This window comes from Mchenga conophoros, linkage group LG13 (genome assembly GCF_057382185.1).
Source record: "Mchenga conophoros isolate Kocher_MC1m ecotype Shallow Benthic linkage group LG13, M_conophoros_male_GT1.1, whole genome shotgun sequence".
Classification (NCBI taxonomy): domain Eukaryota; kingdom Metazoa; phylum Chordata; class Actinopteri; order Cichliformes; family Cichlidae; genus Mchenga; species Mchenga conophoros.
In genome coordinates, this window is record NC_140538.1 from 31,268,124 (window position 1) to 31,291,710 (window position 23,587).

General features: G+C 39.5%; 1 protein-coding gene across 6 annotated transcripts in view; it reads right to left on the reverse strand.

Annotated features, from left to right (window-relative positions):
- Positions 1 to 23,587, reverse strand: part of ltbp1 (latent transforming growth factor beta binding protein 1) — a 134,892-nt gene that overhangs the window by 64,363 nt on the left and 46,942 nt on the right. For 5 of the 6 annotated variants that reach the window (XM_085243015.1, XM_085243017.1, XM_085243013.1 and 2 more), the window contains exons 4-5: positions 19,149 to 19,300; positions 5,610 to 5,777 (exon numbers count right to left, since the gene is read on the reverse strand). In XM_085243015.1, coding sequence (XP_085099141.1) covers positions 5,610 to 5,777; positions 19,149 to 19,300 — 320 coding nt within the window. The remainder of the gene's footprint in view (positions 1 to 5,609; positions 5,778 to 19,148; positions 19,301 to 23,587) is intronic. The other variant, XM_085243014.1, reaches the window with a different exon arrangement.

Consider the following 23,587-nt stretch of genomic DNA (forward strand, 5'->3'; position numbering starts at 1 on the left):
ATTCTAAACTGGACGTGAACTCTGTGTGTGTGTGTGTGTGTGTGTGTGTGTGTGTGTGTGTGTGTGTGTGTGTGTGTGTGTGTGTGTGTGTGTGTGTGTCCATCCATCCAGGGTGTACCGCCTCACAATATAACAGCTGGGATAGGCTCCAGCTCAACCATGACTGTGACTTGGACATGTGGAAACGGATGGTTGGACGGATGGATGGACTAGCTAAGAATAGCTAAACTGACTTGAACATGAAAAGTGAAACTAAATTAAAGCTGAGACTTGCTAACATGTGGTACCAGTTATTTCATTTAAAACTGAATGTGAGAATGAGCATAGCCTGAAGAACAAAAAATGTCTAGACTGTTTATGCAGGATTCATTGCATATAAAATGAAAGTAATGCTGAAAGAAAATGAAAGCTACTTTCCTCACCATGAACTGGTACACCTGTGTTTCTCCTTTAGGCCCTGCTGCTTTGCCTTACACACTCACACCTCCCACCAAAACTTTATTTTTTGTTAAATCCAACTGTAAGTGATTCGATGTTGTCTGGACTGCAACAAATGAGCTGGCAGCCACAGGCACCTTTAATAAAGGGAAGCAGAAGCTGAGGGCCAGAAAGCTCTCAGCACTTGGAAAGACACTGGACTCACCTGGGAGAAAATATGCCAGAGGAGCTGGAAAAACACCACTTAATTCCACTCTCCAGGGGCTGCAGTGGGCCAAATGGGATGCACATTGAAAAGACTGAACCAGAGATTTTTTTTTAAAAACATATCCTGCTGTTTGCTATGACGTTATTGCCTGAATACTGTTGTCTATCACCAAACCCTAAGTAGCTTTTATCTAACATTTTGCCACAAATCACTAATTTTCCAATATTTGCTAAATTGACCACATTAGGGCTAAAAAATTGATTACATGGACTAACCTCACCTCTTAATCTTTGTGTTTTGGTGTTTTCTGTCCCATTGCAACAGGTGTATAAAACTAAGCATCAAACCATACAGTCTGCCTCTACTAAAAATTATAAAAGAATGGATTCTTCTAAAGAGGTGAATGAGTTTGAGTGTTGTACTACGCGTTACTCTTAATCTGTTCATCCCTCTGTGATCAGCTGTAGGTGGAAACAACCATCAAATGCTTGATATTTACCAGAGAGCCTCATGTCGCAGTTACAAACGTTCTAAATGTTGCAATCTTTGATTATTGTTGCACATGTTCAGAATTATTTCGTTTCATTACTCATCCAAGTGGCTTCTTCAGTCTCAGCTGATTGCAGGTTTCTCCAACCTTATAAACAGAACATCACATCATGAAGGCCCTGAGTAAATGTGGTTATCTCAGCTGGACTTTTGTCAGCCTATCAAATTGCTGCCATGAGCTTGGTGTCCACATTCTCACCTACAAAATGTTCAAATCAAACTGTTTAAATCTGCATTTCATCCTTTTATAAATCATTTAGCAAATCTTATCAACGCCTTCATGTGCTGTAACCACAGCGCTGTGACACTGCTGTCACAGCAGTAACAAGACTGGCCTACCGCAAATGTTTTGAACCTTCATCACCACAATAATTAGTGTGTAGCCCCAGTGGATGGAAAAATAAAATCACAAATTATTTACATCATTTCTATGTACAATATTATTACTATAGGGAAGAACCATGAACTGCAGCCAGTGAGGCTGAGACATTCACACAGATGGATGACAGACTGGGCTGATGTCCCAGTGAACATTTTTCTGCTGATTAGCTTGTGAAAAGTCTTGAGGCAGCTAAGTTATAACCAGATAGCATTTGACTGAAAATAAAGTTTATTCCACTGGGATTATTCTAAAGAGGTAATAAATTCTCCAGAACACAAGAGAATCCAAAATGGCAGGAGATGTTTAAACTTTGTAGAGCTTTAAAGTTTCTATTTTCCTCTGTTTACATGAAACTTGCTGATAAATGCATCATCAAGTTGCATCTTCTGGACATGAGATCTCAGTTAACTGGCATGAGTATAAAAACAGTATAAACACATCCACAGTTTAGGGAATCAGCGCTCGTCCCTCAACACCTATCTCATGAGGTAAGTATGATAAACAAGACGAGCATGATTTATTCGGTCTCAGTTCTTGAAGCTCACTATGGTGTGCAAGTAACTTTCATCTAGGCTCTGCCCTGCACACTGTTGCTGGAATGAGAAAGACAGAGAAAGGAAGCGCTTGAACTTTAAGGGGAGGACGAAGCAAGCTTGGACAAGCATGTGAGCTCATAGCAAATGTTACGACTGTAAACATGTTTGTGCCTGGTGCTGCCTTTTGGAGCATTTTTAATGCTCTGTGCAGTTTTGGTGTGTGAAGTTCTACTTTATTATTGGCCTGTTATTGAGCATGAGGTAGCCAATATTAGTTTCTATGCAATGCATCATCCTAATCAAGTTTACTCACATTACATGATAACTGAGCACGCCACCATTCTCAACTAAATAGGCACACTTCTGGTTGCCAAAAATGGCAATTTTATCAAACAAAACAGCAAATGGTGCGTATTAAAAGTGACAGATGGACTGGTGCAGTAGTTACAGTACTGTGGATGCTATACTGGTCTCCTGTGGTGAGAGCTGGGCATGAAAGTGAAGCTGTTGATTTACTGTTTGATCTGCATTCAAACCCATAACTACAGCCACAAGCTGCACGTAGTGCCCGAAATGGAGTGTGACAACTCTAAAATCGTTGAAAGATTTAGCAACTGCAGAAGACCCATTTTGATGGATGCCTTTTTAACATATAAGAAAGCATGCAAGTTAGCTGCCACGTTAACTCTCATTTCTCTCAATCCTATGGTGGGAAGTGGTCTGATCACAGTAGGCAGAGACAGCATACCCACAATATGCCCAGATTCTATGTGTGGGACCCACATGTGGCCACACATGCATATTAGTGTATTACCACCACTAATTGATATTGAGTGAGCAGTAGATTATTGCTTAAAAAAAGCTAGTTTTATCCACTCCCTTATTCACATTATATTACACCAGATACTCTTCCTGACACAACCCTCAAGTGATTTAAGGCTCCTCCCAAGGACAAACCTTGCTCTTTTGCTTCATAGTCAGACATGTAAGGACAGGACAGGTTCCATAGGGAATCACCTGTCCTAATAAACAAACAAACAAACAAACAAACAAACAAAAACAAAAACACAATTCAAATCCTATCCCACTAGTCAGTCTACAGTCGTTTGCAGTTCACTTCCAAAGTTCTTTTGCAACAAGATAAGATCCAATTTAACTTCCATTTTATTGAGGTTATAAATCAGTCACCTTCTCTCAGCTTCATATATGTTCTGTGGTTTCACCAGAATATTTCCCTGTATGCTGGTTCCCTATTATAAATACAGCATACACACACATACGGGTATGGATGAATTGTGGGACTGTATGGGCAGGGCAAACCAACACTTATCCCACACAGGCCCTAAGTGAGCGTCCGGACATAGGTCTTACAGCAGATGAGTTTTCTCTATATAAAACCCATATAGAAGCCCCTACCAGCTGGGTGCAGGCACACCCAACTGAGGCCCATGTGGGATAAATGTAGGTTTGGCCTGCCCAAACAACCCCACAGTTCATCCACAGCTACCCAGTGTGGGCCCGCATGGACATGTTTGCTAGCCAATCATATGATTACTGGATTATTTAAGTAATATTCATCTCCTTTATATCTCCACTTCAGCCTCTTCAGTGCATCCCCAACCCCTCTTGAAGTTTTTCACTTTTACCACTTTTTGGTTATTGGTTACTGGCTCCAATACTAATGTCAAAGACTGGAAACATTCACCTAAAGTTATATTTATCCAATAGCCAGAAGGGAGTTCAGGCATCACTGTTAATCCATCCCAGTGCAAAAAAGAAAACCATCCTTCCGGGTCATTCACAGTTAACAGTCTGAGGCTCTTTTTCCGTGAGCTGGTGTTACTCCAGTCATACTAATTTGTTCAGCTGCGTCAGACAGGAATTCAGTGAGTTCGACTCCCCATGTTTATTCATGTGTCACAGCCAGATACACTCATCTGCTTCTTGTAAGCACTCAGGCGGGTTAAGACACAGTCTGCTGGCTCTGTGAAACACCAAACAACACCCATGCCATGTGCTCTGTTACACAGGAGCAGTTCATGACATTCTCCAGTTTTAATCTAACTGTCTACACTAATCTTGAGGTCATTAACGCTACCTTTGGTTTTACCGTTCCCTTTTGGTTTGATTTTTTTCTCTGTATTTTGTAAATGTTGTTATGATCTGTGTAAATGTGCTTATCCATATCTTAAAAGTTGGTGGTCAAAAATCAAAATTCAAGATCACATCGCAAAAGATGTCCTTAGCTTTAATTAAAACCACCAAACATCAGAGACCCATGGAGATTATTCAGGGATAAATCTGGTCAGCCAGTCATGGACTTTAAAACCTTTTGTCTCTAAATTTAGTTGAAAAGCTAAAGATGAAAAACATCAGTCTTTAAGTCCACCTAATTTCAACCATTCACCAATTAATATCACAGATTTTGCCTTTTTTTGGCCATTCATCAATAACTTTTATCAATTCATCATCAGCTGATATAGCTAACCGCTGTCTGGTCACAGTTGGCTGAATGAGACTAAGGCTGCTCTCTGATTGGTTTCTTCCATATCTACTATTAACTTGATGTTTCAGCAGCTTTTACTTGACTATGCTGTAGAAGAGTCCAGTTCTAGCGGAGATACAATAAATAACTTTTGTTGGTGTGTTGGTTACAGCTAGCACCCGAAGCACTGTATATGATACTGACTGTATATGATACTGACTGTATATGATACTGACTGTATATGATACTGACTGTATATGATACTGACTATCTTTCAGATTTGTAAAATCTTTCTGTTGATACCAAGACATGTCTCAGACATAGTGTTAGTTATCATCCGTTTATGGTCACAACAGCAGTTGCCTCAAGGCACTTTTTATTGTAAGGTAAAGATCCCACATTATGCAAAATAACATTATTAGATTTGCATAGTACATTTGTTCTAAGCTCCTTAGGCTGTGCACAGTGCTCTTTCATGTTGATATTTCCACCCAGTGACGCAAACGCAATCTGTCCAGTGCTGATTAAAAAGTTAGACAAGGTACTGGTGACAATGTGCCACTCTCATCAACTGTGTAACTGTTCTTTTTTGACATCACACATCAGCAGTTAATGACAAATAAATCACCAGAATTATTTAAGAAAATACACAACTGGAAAATTTGGATTTGTGCATCGCTGGTCAAAAACTGGCATTAGAAAAATATATGACTGTTTAGCTATGTTCACCATGTACGTTTGTCATGAGAGTCATAAGGGACAGTAAAATTATCATCCTTAAAATCAGCATAATCATGTTAAAATACAGCAGACTCTTTTCATTACGGCACAATAATTTCACACCTGTGTACTGTTGTGAAGGAACGTGGTGATAAAATGCAAAAGATTTTCATGTCAACAACATGTTTTTCCACCAGCAGCTCTAATATGCCAGATTTGAGGCTTGTTAGTAGTAATACCACCCATCGAGATTGGTGATGTGCGCAACCAACAAAAGCCAGGATCACTTACCTACTCTGAAGTTGGGTGCTGTCAGGGTATCTGTGGCATGACCATTCTCACTGATGATGGTGGTGGTGTTTCCCCGCTCACAGTTGTTGTGACACCTGCCACCTATGCAGGTCAGTTTGCAGACAGTGGGCGTGAAGACCACCTTGATTCTTCCCGTATGGTTGCCTGCTGCCGCCAAAAATATGGCACAAAGCAAGACAAGAGGGAGGGAGAGCAGAGGAACTTCGGTTATTCTTTGAGCCACTGGAAGTGAAATTACTTTCATGTTGAAGCTTGTCTCAATCATCTGCTAAGGCTTCAGTCAAAACAACGACTAAAAAAAAGAAAAAAACAAAAAATACAGCTACTATGTAATTTTCAATTTCTCAAAAACTTGTGTCTCGGCCCAACACTTCAAACTGCCTGCCTATCTATTCCTCCTCCTTCTCCAGTGCTCCTAGATCCAGGGGCGCCTCTGAAATATGAGCAGGAATAAAGAAAAAAAAATTGTGGGAGCGGGAGAAGTCAGCAAACAAAACTCTGGGATTCCTTCCAATTCGTCATCAGAAGTCTCTGAGAGGTGGATATCGGCATATCTTCCAAAACAGACAAACAGCAATTATGCCACCTTCAGCTCCAGTACAAGCATTCCTTGTGCTTCGCCTTTCTTTTCCTTCTCTCTTTCCCCTTGATTTTTACTCTTAAGGAACACTAGCACCTCAAATAAACAGCAAAATCTCCAAAAATACTTTACTATGAAGGCACCAAATCCGTAAAAAAGTTGCCCCAGTCTTACAGAGGAATGAAAGAAAAAAGCTTATCTCCCCATTCCTAAGTTCGCTAAATATTCCTTCTCCACCCTCATGAAATCCAGCCCTCAGTTATTACTGACAGGAAAAAAAGAAGGCTTCAAAGTACACAGCATGTGTAACCTACTGTTTAACACATACACCTCTTTAGTTACATGAAGCTTTTTTTCTTTAATCCATTCAATTTTCTTCGTCCCCCCACCCACCCACCCACACACCCACCCACCCACACAGACCCACACACACACACACACACACACACACACACACACACACACACTCTTTTAATATCTCTTCCCTATGCAGTGGTTCTTGGCATCCCTGTGTCAGGTCCAAACCCCTGTCTCCAGCACTCAGTGCTTTGTCTAAGACTGTCAGCTGTTCATGCCAGCGAGTGCAGACTCGTGGAGTAAATCCAAGGAGCTGAAAAAGAGGAATCTTTTTTTTAAAACCCGAGAGCAGTGAAAACCACTGGATAAAACGCCCCAGGCTACCTAAACATTCACTAATAGGTGCAAAAATTAACTATTAAACAGGGACTTAATGTGATGTAGCGGTTACTACCCAAAGCCAATGGAAACTGGTTTTAAAAATAGTGCCAGGAGTATATATAGACGTCCAAAATTTAAAGTCCACACATGGTTTGTCCAATTCCCCTTGGAGGGAAGATTATTTCCAAAAGGAAATAAACAAGGAAAGGAGAATGGCAAAGTAACTGTGGGCAGGGGGAATGTGGGACTTCGCTTCACTAAAGGAACAAAAATATAAACAAAAGGTTCCAAAACATCCACCTGGAAACCTCCAATCTGCAAACAATTTTGAAGCTTTTTTAAAACAAACCTTCGTCTAAAGAAAATCAAACGTTAAGGTTTACTGAGCCACTGTGCTGATATATAGTATTCACCCAATTTTGTCTTTATTTTGGCTTTTTTTTTTTTTTTTTCCTACACCATATTGCTCAGAAGAAGAGTCAAATTCAAATCAGTTCAATTGTCACCACAAGACGCTTTATATTTTAAGGTAGACCCTACAATAATACATACAGAGAAACCCAACAATATTATGACCCCCTATGAGCAAGCACTTTGGCGACAGTGGGAAGAAAAAACTCCCTTTTAACAGGAAGAAACCTCCGGCAGAACCAGGCTCAGGGAGGGGAAAATGCAAATGCATCAGTTTCCCTCTTTAAATGAGAACATAAAGAGAGTCTGCTGCTGAAGATAACCTGGATAAAAAATTCAAAAGGTTGAAAGCTATGGCGTTACTTTTGTGCCACTATTCTGAGCGCACGTAAAAAAGATTTGAGCGCACGTAAAAAAATTCGCAAGTGCAAGTGTTGCATTTTGAGGAGAAATTTATTTTGAGCAAAGAAAAGCTAAATTTGAGTGAACAAAATTCATTGCTGCGTGCAAAAAATGTATTTCAGTGTTTGCTATTATCCACACACACAACAGCAGCCGCTCTCGCTCAGTTTTTGCATTTGCGCAATGTGTCGCTCGCGCTCTAAACATTTCTGCCCGTGCACGTATAAACCATTATATTTGTGCCACAAAACCAGCAAATCACAGACTTGGATGCAAAAAATCTGATTGGCTGTTTTGGTCTCCAATCAGCTTGAAATGACGAAATGCAATATCCCAGAATCCATTTCATCCAAAACTCAAACGAGGCAGTGGCGGAGTTTGAAATATTACTCTTTCTGGGTCACAAAATAAACTTTTAAGATATTTTCATGCGAGAATGGTGCTGCGTAAACTTCAAATATCTGCTTGATTTATCAAGACATCACATATTTGCATAAGTGCTCTAATGTTTTTGGAGATGCCTGTTACCCACCAGCTGACCAGGTGGTCACTCGGGTTAAACATAATATATAAGGCTGAACTGACAAAAGATCGTCCCAACTACACCGCCAGGTATTATAGGAAAAAACATAAAGCCTAAAACAAACGCTGTTGTGACAGTGATGTACACTGTCTTGTATATATTTATGATTTGTATCATCTTCATGTTTCCCTCTCACCACATATCCAAACCGATATCATGACCAGCAGCTTTTACAGCTGTGGCTCCAGCAAACATCAGCTGATACTAGAAAGTAATATTAAATAAATTCTAACAACAGCTTTTCAAGCTTGAACGTCATTTTATTTCATTTCATTGCATTTATTTATTTCACACTTGGTACAACAGTTTCCACAGTTAGTTCTTTCAGACAAACCAACCACACTTTCTATCAGTAAAGCACTGCAACCATGTGTGAAAAGGAGCAGGAAGAAGAAAATATTCTTATTAAACCCTGCCCCCTATCTACAATCCAACTTATATTGCAAGTGGGCACCAAAAATCAAGGAACAAACTAACATTAACATTTATCTCCGGTCCTAACTCAAACCAAACAACAAATTTACAATCAGAATATACCACCCCACATAGTAACAAGGAGAAAAGATAAGTAAATAAAATAAATGAGGCAAAAAAATAATGGATCCTTTTTCAATTAACTCCAATTTCATTCACATTCTTCATGTTGAGTTATTGTTTTAGACATGTAACACTTTTTAAAACAATGCAAATTTATACAAGTCTTTAAATTATAATGAAGAGAGTTCCACAGTCGTATACCCCTAACCGTTGCACTCATTAATCTTTGTGTAGTCCTAGCTAGCTGATGCTTAATATAAAATTTCCTTCTGCTGTCTTCTCCCCCCGAACACATTAAAAATACTCTTTGTAACTTAAAAGGCAAAATATTATTTTTAGCCTTAAACATAATTAATAGTATGTGTAGTTTCACTAAATCTCCTAATTTTAATTTATTTATTTATTTTTATGTTCTCTATATTTAACGTTATGAATCCTTCGTATAACTTTCTTCTGTAATAAGTTTAGAGGTTTTTTAGTATTCTCATATGTATTCCCCCAAACTTCGACACAGTAACTAAAGTATGAGGAAAACAATGAAAAATATAAAATGCGCATTGTTTTGTAGTCTAATAAATCTCTTACATTTCCCAAAATATAAATGTTTTTAACCATCTTCTTTCTAATATACTCAATATGAGATTTCCACATCAAATTTTCATCTACTATTACACCCCAAAAGTGAAATTCAGTAACTCTTTCAATCAATTCTCCATTAATTAATTGACATAATGACTTCTTCCTCCTTTTCACAATTGCCAAATATCATGAATTTCGTTTTTGTCAGATTCAAAGATAATTTATTTACATCAAACCATTTTTTTAATCTCAGAAATCCTATTTTCAACCAAATCTTTCAAATTCTCTCCAGAGCAATAAAAATTTGTGTCATCTGCAAATAAAATAAAATTTAACCTTTTTGATACGTCACAGATATCATTAATATATAAATTAAAAAGTTTAGGTCCCAAAATAGAACCTTGAGGAACGCCACATACAATCTTCAATCTTTCAGAGGTATTGCCGAGATAATGTACATATTGCGACCTATTGAACGTGCTGCTGTTGTTTAGCGCAACATCCGCTGGTTTCCTCTTTCTGGTGCAAAGTGGGCGATAAACAAACAAGAGAGACAATCAGCTGATCATTGATCAGTTTCATGATTGAAGTAGCAACAGGAGAGGGAGGGGGGAGAATGAGAGAAGAAGAGGGTTTTTGTTGATCGTGTCGAGCATATGGAAACAGAGGTAAAGGAGCATCTCTTACACAACACAGACATAATCATCTTGAAGAGAGAAAAGGTTCAGGGCGTGATTCATCCGGGCAACAAAGAAGCTGTGGCATAGCAGAGAGGAATGAGCGAGTACAGAAAGGGGGATAGTTGTTTTTCTTTCTGATGTTTTCCTTTAAGGCACAGAGGCTTTATGTGAGCCATCAAAGGGCATACAACTGTAGAGGCTTCAAAAGAAAAGTCAGGGTTCATGGAACGCATTTTTAGAGTCATCTGCAATGTTTTTGCAAACAAATGGTAAATGGCCTGCATTTGTATAGTGCTTTTCTAGTCCCTAAGGACCCCAAAGCGCTTCACACTACATTCAGTCATTCACCCACACATTCACGCACTGGCGATGGCAAGCTACATTGTAGCCACAGCTGCCCTGGGGCGCACTGACAGAGGCGAGGCTGCCACCAGGCCCTCTGACCACCTGGGTTAAACATGGGGTTAGTATCTTGCCCAAGGATATTTGGCAGCCAAGAGGCAGCCTGGGATCGAACCACCGACTTTCTGATTAGTGGCTGACCTGCTCTGCCACCTGAGCTACAGCCACCCACAAGGAACAGTAATTATTTAAAAAGAATTAATACGTACACCGATGAGCCAAACCATTAAGACCCACTGAAAGCTGAAAATTAAGGTCTGCAAAGTTGTGAGACGGAACTGCTGCCATGAAGCTCAATTGTTTCGGCACATCTGACGGCACATCCATCTAAATCCTGGTGCAGGTTTATATTCTGGGTAAGTCTATGGGAAAATGGCCCCCAGCTGCCTTGTTCTATGACCTCAATAAACACGTTCCTGGTCAGTTTTAGGGTCTCAGCCACTAGTGTCAAGTTTTAAATACAACATGATGTTCATTTTGCACATTAGTGACCCCAAGTAGAATAAAGACAAGTGGATGGATGGATAACACTGGCAAACATGTCATGTAGTTACATCTATATAGGGCTTCTTAAGTCTTCTTTCTTCTTCTTCTTTTGTCCCTAGCTGGCAGTTGGCGGGGGAGGTCATCCATGAAGCCAATACGTCGCTGTGGGTGTCGTAGGGTTTCCGTCTTGGTCAACGATGTACACCCATCGTGGGAGCAACCATCATGGCAGGCGATGGTTGCTCATGCTGCAGACGTGGCCAAACCATTGCAGTCATCGCTTCTAGATCAGCTCTTCCATCTCTAGTCTTACTCACTCAAAGTCACAAATATGACAGCAGGATGCAGGAGAGCACAGGGGAACTAGAAAAGACTGTCTCAAGCATTAGTGATGGGATTTCCGGCTCTTTTTAGAGAGCCGGCTCTTTTGGCTCGGCTCACTAAAAAGAGCCGGCTCTTTCAGCTCCAAACCGGCCCTTTAGGTTGTTTTGTTGCTTTAATTAATTTATTATTATCAATAATATAAAATTATGCACAAAAGGAATTACTAATGTAAAAAAAGTGGTTTTATTTATATATGTTTATATATAAATATATGTGGTGGCCCCTAGAGACAAAACACGTACAAACTCCAAAACATATTTCTAGCGTTAACTGAACTTCAAAACAGAGCTACTAGATCACTTAAATTACACAAGTGATCTAAATTGTATTGTTTGTGTATAAATACACAAACAATACATATGTGTATTGTTTGTGTATTTATACACAAGCACTCACATATATTCAAATAATTTAAAAAAATGTTCATTTACCTTTTACTACCACACACCAAATCCGGTCGTTGGTACTTGCTGGCTTGTGTAGCCACTAGGTAACAAAAGCTCAACACTGCGCCCAGCATCCTGGAGCACTTGTGTTGTGTTTTGTACGTGTGTCTGAGTTTTTACGTGTTTCAGAGTTCGTACGTGTTTTGAAGTTTGTATGTGCTTTGTCTCTAGGGGCCACCGTAAATATACTTTTATTTATTCACTCCACATAAAATGTAATAAATAAATCATATAATACAAAAACCAACTAGTCACAGTTCAACTTTTAACTTTTAAGTAACTTTTAAATTTTCAGCTTTTTCCTTTTAAACAAATTTAAAATGAAACAACACAAAACGCTGCAAACCACAACACAATTAAATATAAATTAAAATATGAAAACAAAAAGAAGATGCACATTCTCTGTCATATGGGCCTGCATGAATAAACTTTCTGAATCCTTTATCATCCGCAACTGAAAATAGTTGTGGATGATTACTATACCTTTCTAATGTGACGTTGTTGTCCCTGGCTCTCTTTCTCTCTCTTTCCCTCCCGCTCTGTTCCTGTGCTCCTGCAAGTGTAACTACTGCCCCTCCCCCCTCTGCCCAGCGCAAAGCACAAGGCTGAGTGAAGCGGGAAAAAAGTGCGAGAGAGAGGGTGAGAGAAGGAAAAAAAAACCCCCACGGCTCACGATAAGGAGCCGGCTCGTGTCGTTCACGTCACAGATCCGGCTCTAAGAGCCATTTCGTTCGCGACCGACACATCACTATCAAGCATACATCCTGATACCTTAACTTCTATTATGCCACTTATTAGACAGTTAGTGTTTTTTAAGTTGTTTTAGGTGGGAGTGACACATTTTTACAAAATGTTCAAATGGGAACATGACCGAGTGAATTGAGGTACTTCATTTTTAGGTCCCACGACTTGTTTATTTCAAGATTTTTAAAAGGGGCTTCGTTACAACACTAATGTCAAAACTCAGGTAATTCTTGCATAAAAGAACAACTTTATTTAGATAACATATTTTAACTTGCACCCTAAATTGACATCATTAGCAAAGATCTGACCAAGTACAGCTGAGGAGGTGGCAAAGAATTTTGTAGGGAAAACATTTGGGATTTTATAATGCAAACATATATTTTGCAAAGGCATGAGTGTAGACTGTGCAGTCTTTATATTTGTGGTTAGAGTGCTTCATGAAGCTGATGAAGTTAGTCTTAATTGTAGGAACTGGTCCTACAATTAAGCTGACCTAAGATCAACAGTTCCAGAAATCCCTACTCTGATTGTATACTATTTGTGGCATGCTTCTTTGGTCACTGTGGTGATGGTGAGGTGATCCTCCCTGACCAAACCTTCAGTCATGACCCACACTGCTAACACTTGTCTGAGGTTGCTTTGGCAGTGTGGGAGAGCTGAGGGATAGCTGAGGGGAGACGGAGAATAACTTTACCAGATGTCGCACCACAGCCAGTTGCTGACAGGCTGTCTGTCGCGTGGGACAGGGCTGACAGAGAGGCTGCAGGCTTCCTGTTTTAGAAGAGCAAACATGTCTGCTACTTTCAAAAAGTCTAGTGCTGACTGCATGCTGAGCAAAAACCAGCCATGGTATTCCCATTAAATTAGGCTCAGGGGTCTGCTATTTGTAGCTTTGCTGTGTTACACAGTAACTGGGGATATATGCTTCAGCAGGAGATCTACGTTACGCCTTAACCACAAACCACTCTGAAACCCTGCACCGTAACCCGACGTGCACTACCCAAGAAATGTGAGGTCGACAAAGCCCACACAGTTTTTTATCAATGATAAATTTATCAGTGAGAGAATAACAATCGTTGTCTCATTAATCACAATCAGAATACTTTATTATAAGGAATAATAATCATAGCATCAATAAGACTCACAAATATCACCAAGCTTCTGGAGGGGGACTGCTGAAACTATGACAACGGACATGAGGGAAGTACAAAGAAGTAAAAGAACTAACGGGACAAATGTGTTTGCCCCTAAAAAACCCAACAAATCAAAGACTGCAACGAGTGGTGACCCAGGAGGGGAAAAAAATCAATCAGTAATGTTTCTTTAATTGACAGATGCTATGACAAAATTGTCCTTTATATAAACACACAAACACTTAACCAAAAAAAGCCATCACATAAATAAATAATATGTTTACAAGTTGTGACAGCTGTCAACATGAGAATTGTTTTTCAGTCAAACTAATCAGTCATATTTTAATAATGTTTAACACAAGTTGTATGCAGGCAATGCATCCTTATTCTTGATTGCTACAGCTAGTACTCTCCCCTGCGGTCGCAGCAGATGGCCCCGCCCCTCCCTGAGCCTGGTTCTGCCGGAGGTTTCTTCCTGTTAAAAGGGAGTTTTTCCTTCCCACTGTTGCCAAGGTGCTTGCTCATAGCAGGTCATATGATTGTTGGGTTTTTCTCTGTATGTATTATTGTAGGGTCTACCTTAAAGTGCTTTGAGGCAACTGTTGTTGCGATTTGGCGCTGTATGAATTGAATTGAATTGATGTTAGGGTCATGTTAGCAGCATGCATGCTTTGACTGGCAGGGTGCGCCAACATGGGCAACTACAGCTGACAGCAGTGAGCTAGGTCTAACTTGCACTAGAGTAATTGAACTGGATCCCTCCTAACATATTTGTTGGTGCCTATTAGAGTGTTTTCAAATTGAATTGTCTGATCAATAACACAGTATGTCATCCTGTGAGGATGGAAATGAATTGAAATCTCCTGAAGTGGACTGTGTGTTCTGTGATTTTGGTGCCAGTTTATTTCTAATTATATTTATCTCTACTATTACTGGGGGGGAAACAAAATCAAAAATCATTCAGAAATCTTTCAGTTCATTAAATGAAAGTAAAACATTTGATATGGCGCGATCGTGGCTCAAGAGTTGGGAGTTCGCCTTGTAATCGGAAGGTTGCCAGTTCGAGTCCCGGCTTAGACAGTCTCGGTCGTTGTGTCCTTGGGCAAGACACTTCGCCCGGTGGCGCCAGTGTCTGGCAGCCTCGCCTCTGTCAGGGTGGCTGTGGCTACAATGTAGCTTGCCATCACCTGTGTGTGAATGACTGGATGTGTAAAGTGCTTTGGGGTCCTTAGGGACTAGTAAAGCGCTATACAAATACTGGCGATTTAATAAATTATTGTCGAGTTATCTTAGTTATGTGTTTCAATAGATCTTACTTAAATCCTGTTCCATCTGGAAAAAACTGCACTGCCAAAACAAATCTTTTGAATTAGGGTCACAGGGTAACAATATACATTATATTTATAATGTGCTGACCATTACTTCCACCCCATAAAATGGCACAAAGCAATAAACTATAAAAAACTAATTAAACGCTGTGATTGCTCAGCACTTCATGTTCATGTATATCAGTTAAATTAAATAACTATCTGATCACAGAAAAAGTATAAATAACCCCAAGACAGACTGAGATCCAATTGTTAAAATTAAAAATGCCTTTACTAAAAAGGTATTTATATGCGTAACTGACAAGGAAAAAATATCCAAACATTTCTACACATACAATCAAATAGAAGACACACCTCGATTCTGTAGCAGTTATCTGACCCCTGATCAGTTTAGGGTTCTAATGATTTATATGAACAGTAATGCCAGATTACTCCAGCTAAAGCGTTATTCGGGTCCAGGTACATTACCACACCGGTCTGGACTTGAGGAGGGTTAAACCGGATAAGCATGGAGCCCATGGACACACAGAGATCTGCTATCCAGATAACACTGTGAGAGATGAATGAGCCGACTCTAAACCTCGTGTTGGAGCAAATTTCATCCCACAAGGGATTTGTAAAATTTATGATTGTAAATGGATTTGATGCTATATTCAGCTGCAAAATGCTATCAAACATAGTCCAAACACACAATTTACTTCAGATACTCTCGGTCTACTTTGAAGTAGACACTCACATCTATGTGGAGACTATAACTTTGTGGTTGTACCGTGTGGGAGATATCTGACACTATGTAGACAACCGACACAGGCCTGGAGTGTAATTTATAGAAGGTCATTACATTCTAGATTGTAATTATAAAAATGATGTGAGAATCTATTCTGTGTTATTTTTGTTATTTTAGCAACTCGTTTAAGTATGGTATTTGTGAAACCAGCAGCAGGCACATGTTGGCTCTATTATAAGCCCTCTTACATCTCATTCAGCAGATGAACAGGCAACGAACGGCACTTGAAATAACACTTGGTTTTGCCAAATATTTATTTAGAAGCCAAGTTTTAAAGAAAAACTCTCTCCCAGAAATGCACTGCAAAGAAATGTCAGGAAATTGCGGCCACTGCCCTCTGTCCTCTCATATGCGTCCGTGCCCCTTTTCCTTCACTGGTTTTTATGTCTGACACATTTTCTGGCATTTAGAAACTGCTAGCTGAAATTCAAATGAGCTGAGGAAATTATTTTGAAACCGGGTCTGGGTCATTGTGGCCATGCATAGGTCTGCTCAAGTCTGCAATGCTGCAAAGCCAAGCATCAACACTGCTCTGTCTGCTGACTTCCCCATTAATAACCTCAAGTCAGTCCAACCGGCTGCGGCCAGAGGCACAACCACTCGTGCCGTCTAAGGATCCTTTGAAAAATATTGGCTTATTCATAGATACATCCCAGTGAGTCTGATGTTGGAGTCCAGCCTTGAATTTATGACAAGCCACAATAACCAACCACGAGCTGCTGAATTATGGCTCTTGTTGATCTGTCAGATGTATTAGGGTCCGACTGCCAGCCAAAGTTGGTCCAAAAAAAGGATTTTTTTTTCTCTCTGAATGGTTTGGGAAGTTCAGAAATAATAAAAAAGCAAATGTCACGAAGGTATTGCACGATTGTTTCCAAGTTTACTAACTACTTCACGGTTTATCCAGAGACAGTACATGGTTTATTACTTTATGACATAGAAATACATTGTGTTTATTCTCCTCGTTGGATTTTGTTTAGGTCATTTTTAATAATAATAATAATAATGAAGCTGAAGTGAAACTCCTGTTCCTCTAAGTCCTGATAGACACTGTGAGGTAGCATAACATAAGCAGCAAGGAAAGTGATAGGAAGACAGCATCTGCAGACTGTTCAAGTTTCTTTTAAGTGTTCTTTATTTTCTGGCGTCACCTTTCAACAATTGTTTCGCAAAACATAAGACCCTCACAGTCAAAATCTCACCTGCTTTATACAGAATTTTACCCACAGCTGAAACTCATTAATCTCTACCGTTGAGAAAACAGGGTAGACTAAATAACACAGTCTAGACAAAGAAACAGGAATAAGATCATTCTTCCACTTAACAAACTCATTCACCCAACTAAACGGATTGAAAAGTCAATCTCGTCACAAAATCCGACTCATGAGGTAATTTTAAAGGAAATTAACAATTTGACACAAAAGAAACACCCCTTCATTTGGTTACACTCAACTGACATGATCAATGCATCATATCCTATATAAACAGGAAGTAACGGGGCGGCCTTTCCCATATACCAGTTTTACACATAAGACCTGCACAAAGGAACACACAATGGTACGTACAACCAAACTACATAAACAAATGAAAGATTCAAATCAACTAATAATTAAGTGGCATTTAGCTTTAAGAACATTTGCACAGATGTAATGAATGTAACCAATGCTATCCTAAACAGACCCGGGATAGTATGCAGAGCCAAGGTTACATGTGCTGTGTCTACACTAAAGCATTATGATTGACTAGAAGATAACAGAAGACATTATAACAATATATACAAGTGACAAATGGTACATGAATTCAGTCCTAGCCACTTTGTCACAGACTCCCATGCTGAAAAGCCAGACTTCAGCAATGAAATTAACACATTTACAAAGAGTTGAATGTTTTTATAACTCACTCACTTGAATTTCATTAAGGATAAACGGCATGTGGAAGTAGCTGGACCTTTCTATTGTGTTTGTGCTGTTTCATAATAAATAATCTGACAAATAATAAGGTCTGCTGAGCAGCACAAACCATCCAAGAAGTTTGTGTTTCAGTTTTTAGTGAAATGCTGAAGCTTTACTAAGCTGTTGTGCCGTTTGTGCACCCATACAGTTTACAGATGACAGCAAACAATATAGATACACATGACAATCTCAATATTATGCCTTGTGTAAAATATTGCAATACATTAAATCATAACCGTTTACAATTTTGCACCATCAGATTGTTATGAACTCACGGGCTAAGTGAGGAAATACAGTATATTAGATGTTTGGCACGCTGGCGTCCACTTTAAACTGTAAAGTGGGGATAATTTGTCAGGCAAGAAAGTTGAAAGGAGGATAGGTAGCAGATAGACTCAGCTGTAGGCAGCTTCCTTCCCCTCAAATCTACAGAGGCACTTGTTGTTTCAGCAAACTGACTGGTTCTCCCCAAATGACACAGTTATTTCATTCCATTCTCCAATTCGAACTCTTATACTCCCTCCCTTTGTCTGAAATTGCCCACAGAAAATGAGACTAATAATTCATTTTCGACAGCCCAGAGCAGCAAGCGATGCTTAAGTCTTTATGCCATTTACCGCTGGAGCTGCAATTTGAACAAATCCTTTTGCTGCCGAACTGCAAGCTGCACATTCTCTCCACATCCTCACAGTGTCAGACCCAATGTGATGGTTTCTGTGCGTGTATGTGCATAAAAATTACTTAATTATTATTAAGTGGTAACTTTGTAACAATGTATCAACAGGATTCTCAGTAGTTCTCCCATTAAGCAGTTTAATTTAGAAAACGGACACAGACATCATTAAAGTTACGTTTGAAATGTCTTGTGTATATTCATTCATGATTGTGGGTAATGTAGTAAATATTCTTACACTTCCCTTCACTTTTTCAGATAAGAAGAAAAAAAAAATCACACTAACTGAAAGTAGCCAAAGGAAGGCTATTATGTCACTATTGGTAGCACAGCTCTGTTTGGAGACCTCTATAAATATACATAGGAGGCACAAGATGTGGAGGGCAGAACAAAGCGGTATTAATAGTCAGATACACCATGAAATAAGTTGCTGGAGGTGAGTTACAAAGCAACTTGCAGATACACATCAAGTTGTCACAGCAGGAAAAAACAATTTACCTGAACATCGCACTGAATTAAGGTCAGCTAGATAACGTGCCATTGCACTGCAATAATACAAACATGCTACTCATCTTTGTGGATTATGCTGCTCAAGTATAGTTAAGTCACTATAAATTAAGGGTTTCAGAAATCAACACTCTCACCGACTAAAAAACACACTCTGTACCACAGTAAAACACTCATTAAGACAGAGAGAAGATGCATGAAAAGATGATTTTTAGGACTTACTCACCGTGGATAGGGTTGTGTCCCACTGTTAGGGGGATAGGCCTTTCAGGCTGGGTCTGGATGTGAGTCTGTGTGTGAGTGGTGTGCCTTTGGTAGTATTTGGGCTTTATAATATACTGCTGGCTCTGACCAGGGTGAACTGGCACAGGTCGAATTCTGAAGGAAAAGCAGAGCACAATCAAATGCAAGAAACAAATCAAATACAAAAAACACATTACAAAGACATGCATACACTAAAAATGACACTTTCATGTCTTTTGGATCAATATCAATTTTATATGTGAACAAGTCAGTTTTAATCATGCTCATAGCACTTTGTAGTTAACAGGAAAATGCCCCAACACTTTAAATCTGTGTTCACAGTAAGCGATTTCCTGTGACAGCTCACAGAAACCAGCTGCTGTCACAAAAGGGACTGGGATGCTGCCACCAGTGTCTGAAGGTTTTGGCCCATAGAGAGCACTGCAGCCTCATCTCTCTGCCCTCTGTGATTCACTGTGCATTGACCCTTTGGAAAATGTGATCTTTTCCCAACACTAAAATCTTCTGCTTCTTTGTAAAAAGAAATCTTCTTACCACTTCCTGAAATTATCACTTTGGTTTTAGGAGGTGATAATATTTAAGAGCATCTCTCTCATGACAAATTCTTTGAGTTCCTCCAGAACAGCATCATCCCCCATCGCTTCCACTTACTACCCTTTCCCTTTTCATCAGCCTTGTCCTCAAACCACTGAGATTAAAGCTTTTTTAATTCTGCTCAATGGACAGGTCGACGCTGCAGAGAATACGTCCCAAGGATGTGTCCTCTTAAGTACAGGGCAGTCAACTTGATTTCACTGACAAATGAAACAATTTTCCCCAGGAGTTGAACCCGTAGGACTATTATGATACCCTGACTGCACTATTAAGTGCAATTACTGGTTATGGGAAATATCCCTACAATTTAAGTACTGATTGCAGTTAATTTTGGTTAACACATTTTCTACAGGATCAACTGAGATGACACTCCGACTGTTCGTAAAGCACCATCATCAAGTTAAATTTTCTTCTAGTTAGTATCTCTGAGTGGATCAGCTCTACCCCCTCTGTGTCAGGGAGTCACCAAGACATTTATCAAATGTTAAGCCAAAGCAATGCAAGCAGACATGCACTAATCTTTTCCTCTTTTACAGCTCCATAAAGAATGTATACTTTATACTTTAAATCTCAGGGCCCTGTGGTATGGTGAACTCTTTTTAAGCCTTGTACTTAATAATAATAAAATAGAGATGGATCAAACTCTCACCACACTGACTAGCTGTCATATATGATTCCAGCTGAAAAAGTTGAAAAACATACAGGAACAGAGGTTTTCTGCAGATGATTATGAACATGTCCTAATACTATGGTGTGAGATACTGACTATTTACAATTTTTTCCACCTTGAAAGTAAGATTTCACAGTTTTTATATTAACAAAATACAACTGAAACAAAAACAATTCTAAAAGTGCTATTTTATACTATGCTATACTTCTCACCCAGAGCAGAGGCCCTGGTGGATCGATCCCCAGCTACCAAGCATCCGATTCATTCCAGTAAACCGGATTCACAGATTTGTTGACTTAACTGCAGGTTATCGCTGAGGGTGGCTGATTAGTGGCCAAAAAAATCAAAGTAAATTGTGATGCAAGCTAGAATCTTCAGAATATTTTTGGAATATTATTTACTTTCCAGACAACATATTGTAAATGAATGAGACAGACTGGAACCTAAAGCGATTTAGTGTCTGGGATCGCCCAGCATTCAGTCTATTGTACAGCTCTGGGATCCTGCCATGAAACAGTATTGTAAGGGCACTGTAAGCAAGTTCAAGTAAAAAAATAATACATCACAAAACACTAAATGCACCTATTGGTGCTAAAGTACAGGGTGATATTAGTGATATTAAAGCCCTGTTTGTGGCACATTAGTATATGTGAGGGGGCAAACTCCTCAAGATGGGTGGTAACCATGGTGACCATTTAGAAGTCGGCCATCTTGGATACAACTTTTGTTTTTTCAATAGGAAGAGGGCCATGTGACACATCAAACTTATTGGTAATGTCACAAGAAAAACAATGGTGTGCTTGGTTTCAACGTAACTTTATTCTTTCATGAGTTATTTACAAGTTTCTCTTTGTTCACAGCCATTGACATGTCGAAGAGGTTAACATGTGAGGAGCGGATCGAAATTGTGTTGATATCTGGTGAACGCAGTAACCGGGTCATTGCAGAAGATTTCAATGCAAGACACCCTACGAGACCACCCATCTCCAATGCTACAGTTAACAAACTGCTTGCTAAGTTTCGTGAAACTGGTTCAGTGTTGGATTTGCCAAAATGTGGACGCAAGAAAACTGTCACTAATGAAGAAACATCAGTGGCTGTCCTAGCTTCACTCAGCAAGAGCCCACAGCATAGCACTCGCCGCATGTCACTGGAGAGTGGCATTAGTCGAACATCCCTTCGGAGGATATTGGCTACTCACAAATGGCACCCTTACAAACTCCAGCTGCTGCAGCATCTCAACGAGGATGACCCAGATCAGCGCACAGAATTTGCAGAATGGGCAAAACAAAAAGGTGTCCCGATCTGACCCCCTTAGACTTTCATCTTTGGGGTCATCTGAAGGCAATTGTCTATGGTGTGAAGATACGAGATGTGCAGCATCTGAAACTACGGATACTGGATGCCTGTGCTGGCATTTCTCCTGCGGTGTTGCTATCAGTGTGTGAAGAGTGGGAGAAGAGGGTTGCATTGACAATCCAACACAATGGGCAGCACATTGAACACATTTTATAAGTGGTCAGAAACTTGTAAATAACTCATGAAAGAATAAAGTTACATTGAAACCAAGCACACCATTGTTTTTCTTGTGACGTTACCAATAAGTTTGATGTGTCACATGGCCCTCTTCCTATTGAAAAAACAAAAGTTGTATCCAAGATGGCTGACTTCTAAATGGCCACCATGGTCACCACCCATCTTGAGGAGTTTGCTCCCTCACATATACTAATGTGCCACAAACAGGACTTTAATATCACCAACCATTCCCATTTTATCACGGTGTATCCATATAAATGGCCCACCCTGTATAATATTCTGTACTATAACTACTTCTAACAGCTAACATATAATTCAATTCAATTCAATTTTATTTATACAGTGCCAAATCACAACAACAATCACCTCAAGGTGCTTTATATTGTAAGGTAGACCCTACAATAATACTAAAATAAAAAATAAAAACCCAACAATCATATGACCCCCTGTGGACAAGCACTTTGGCAACAGTGGGAAGGAAAAACTCCGTTTTAATAGGAAAAAAACCTCCGGCTGAACCAGGCTCAGGGAGGGGCAGCCATCTGCTGCAACTGGTATACACAGCAGCTGCTTTCCATCTACATAACCATGAACTGAAACAGCAGGTCAATCTGCCTGTCTTTAAGCAGTAACTGAGAAGAGGTACATTTTACGTTAAATTTAATCATTTGAATTAAGGATACTGTCTTGAACATTGGGTCGTTTTACACCGTAATTCATATCAATATTAGCCCTTAGTATTTGAATACTAAATTTAACACTTATTAGACTGGATATAAGCTGGCTGTCTTGACACACTGTGATTGTAGTGTTTGTGTATTCCTTCAGCACATAAAAATAGTACATCTATTGGAGCTCCCAAATGCTGGCACAGAACTATGGTAAAAATAAAGTCGGTATGAATATAGCTTAGGGCACTGATCATTGTTTGGTCAGCTGTCAGTGATCAGAGGCACTAGGCATCCTCTACATCCTTTATTATTAAAAACAATGGTGTGAATGCTCGTGTACTCCAGGCTGATACACTGTACTTCCCATTCTTTATCTTCTCAATTGACCAAACTTCACGCCGTCAACCATGTTTACTGCTTAATGAAACAAATAAATGCCTGAGCTACATTCAGACAAATGGGACATGTGCTCTTAATTGCCATCTTTTAGTCCGACATTTCGGAAGATTAGCAGCTTAGCTCAACGTTGTTACAGAGATCAATGTTTGAGATCTCAAAAAAGACAGATTGGAAGGCTGCAGATTTGAACATGAGGACTTTCTGGTGTTAACAACATATAAAAAGAGGAATAATGATTATTTCTTTTCCACATGCATTCTTGCCGCAACCAAGTCACAAGAAACTGCCCCTGTCCAGAAAATCATCTCACACACTTCCATATCGAGCATTGGCTTTAAGTGGCTGAGTGCATCAGCATTTTTTTAGTCATGTTTGAAATGCCATGAAGTCTGGAGTTTTGACTTAATTTTGTAAAGTAATCAGATGTTTTATCTCTAGAAGTCTTTCAAGTTGCCCGTACAACCATTAAGATTAGTAGTCTTCTGGAGGTACTGGTCCGTGTGTGTGGGCTACCATCAACTAGTGTAGCCA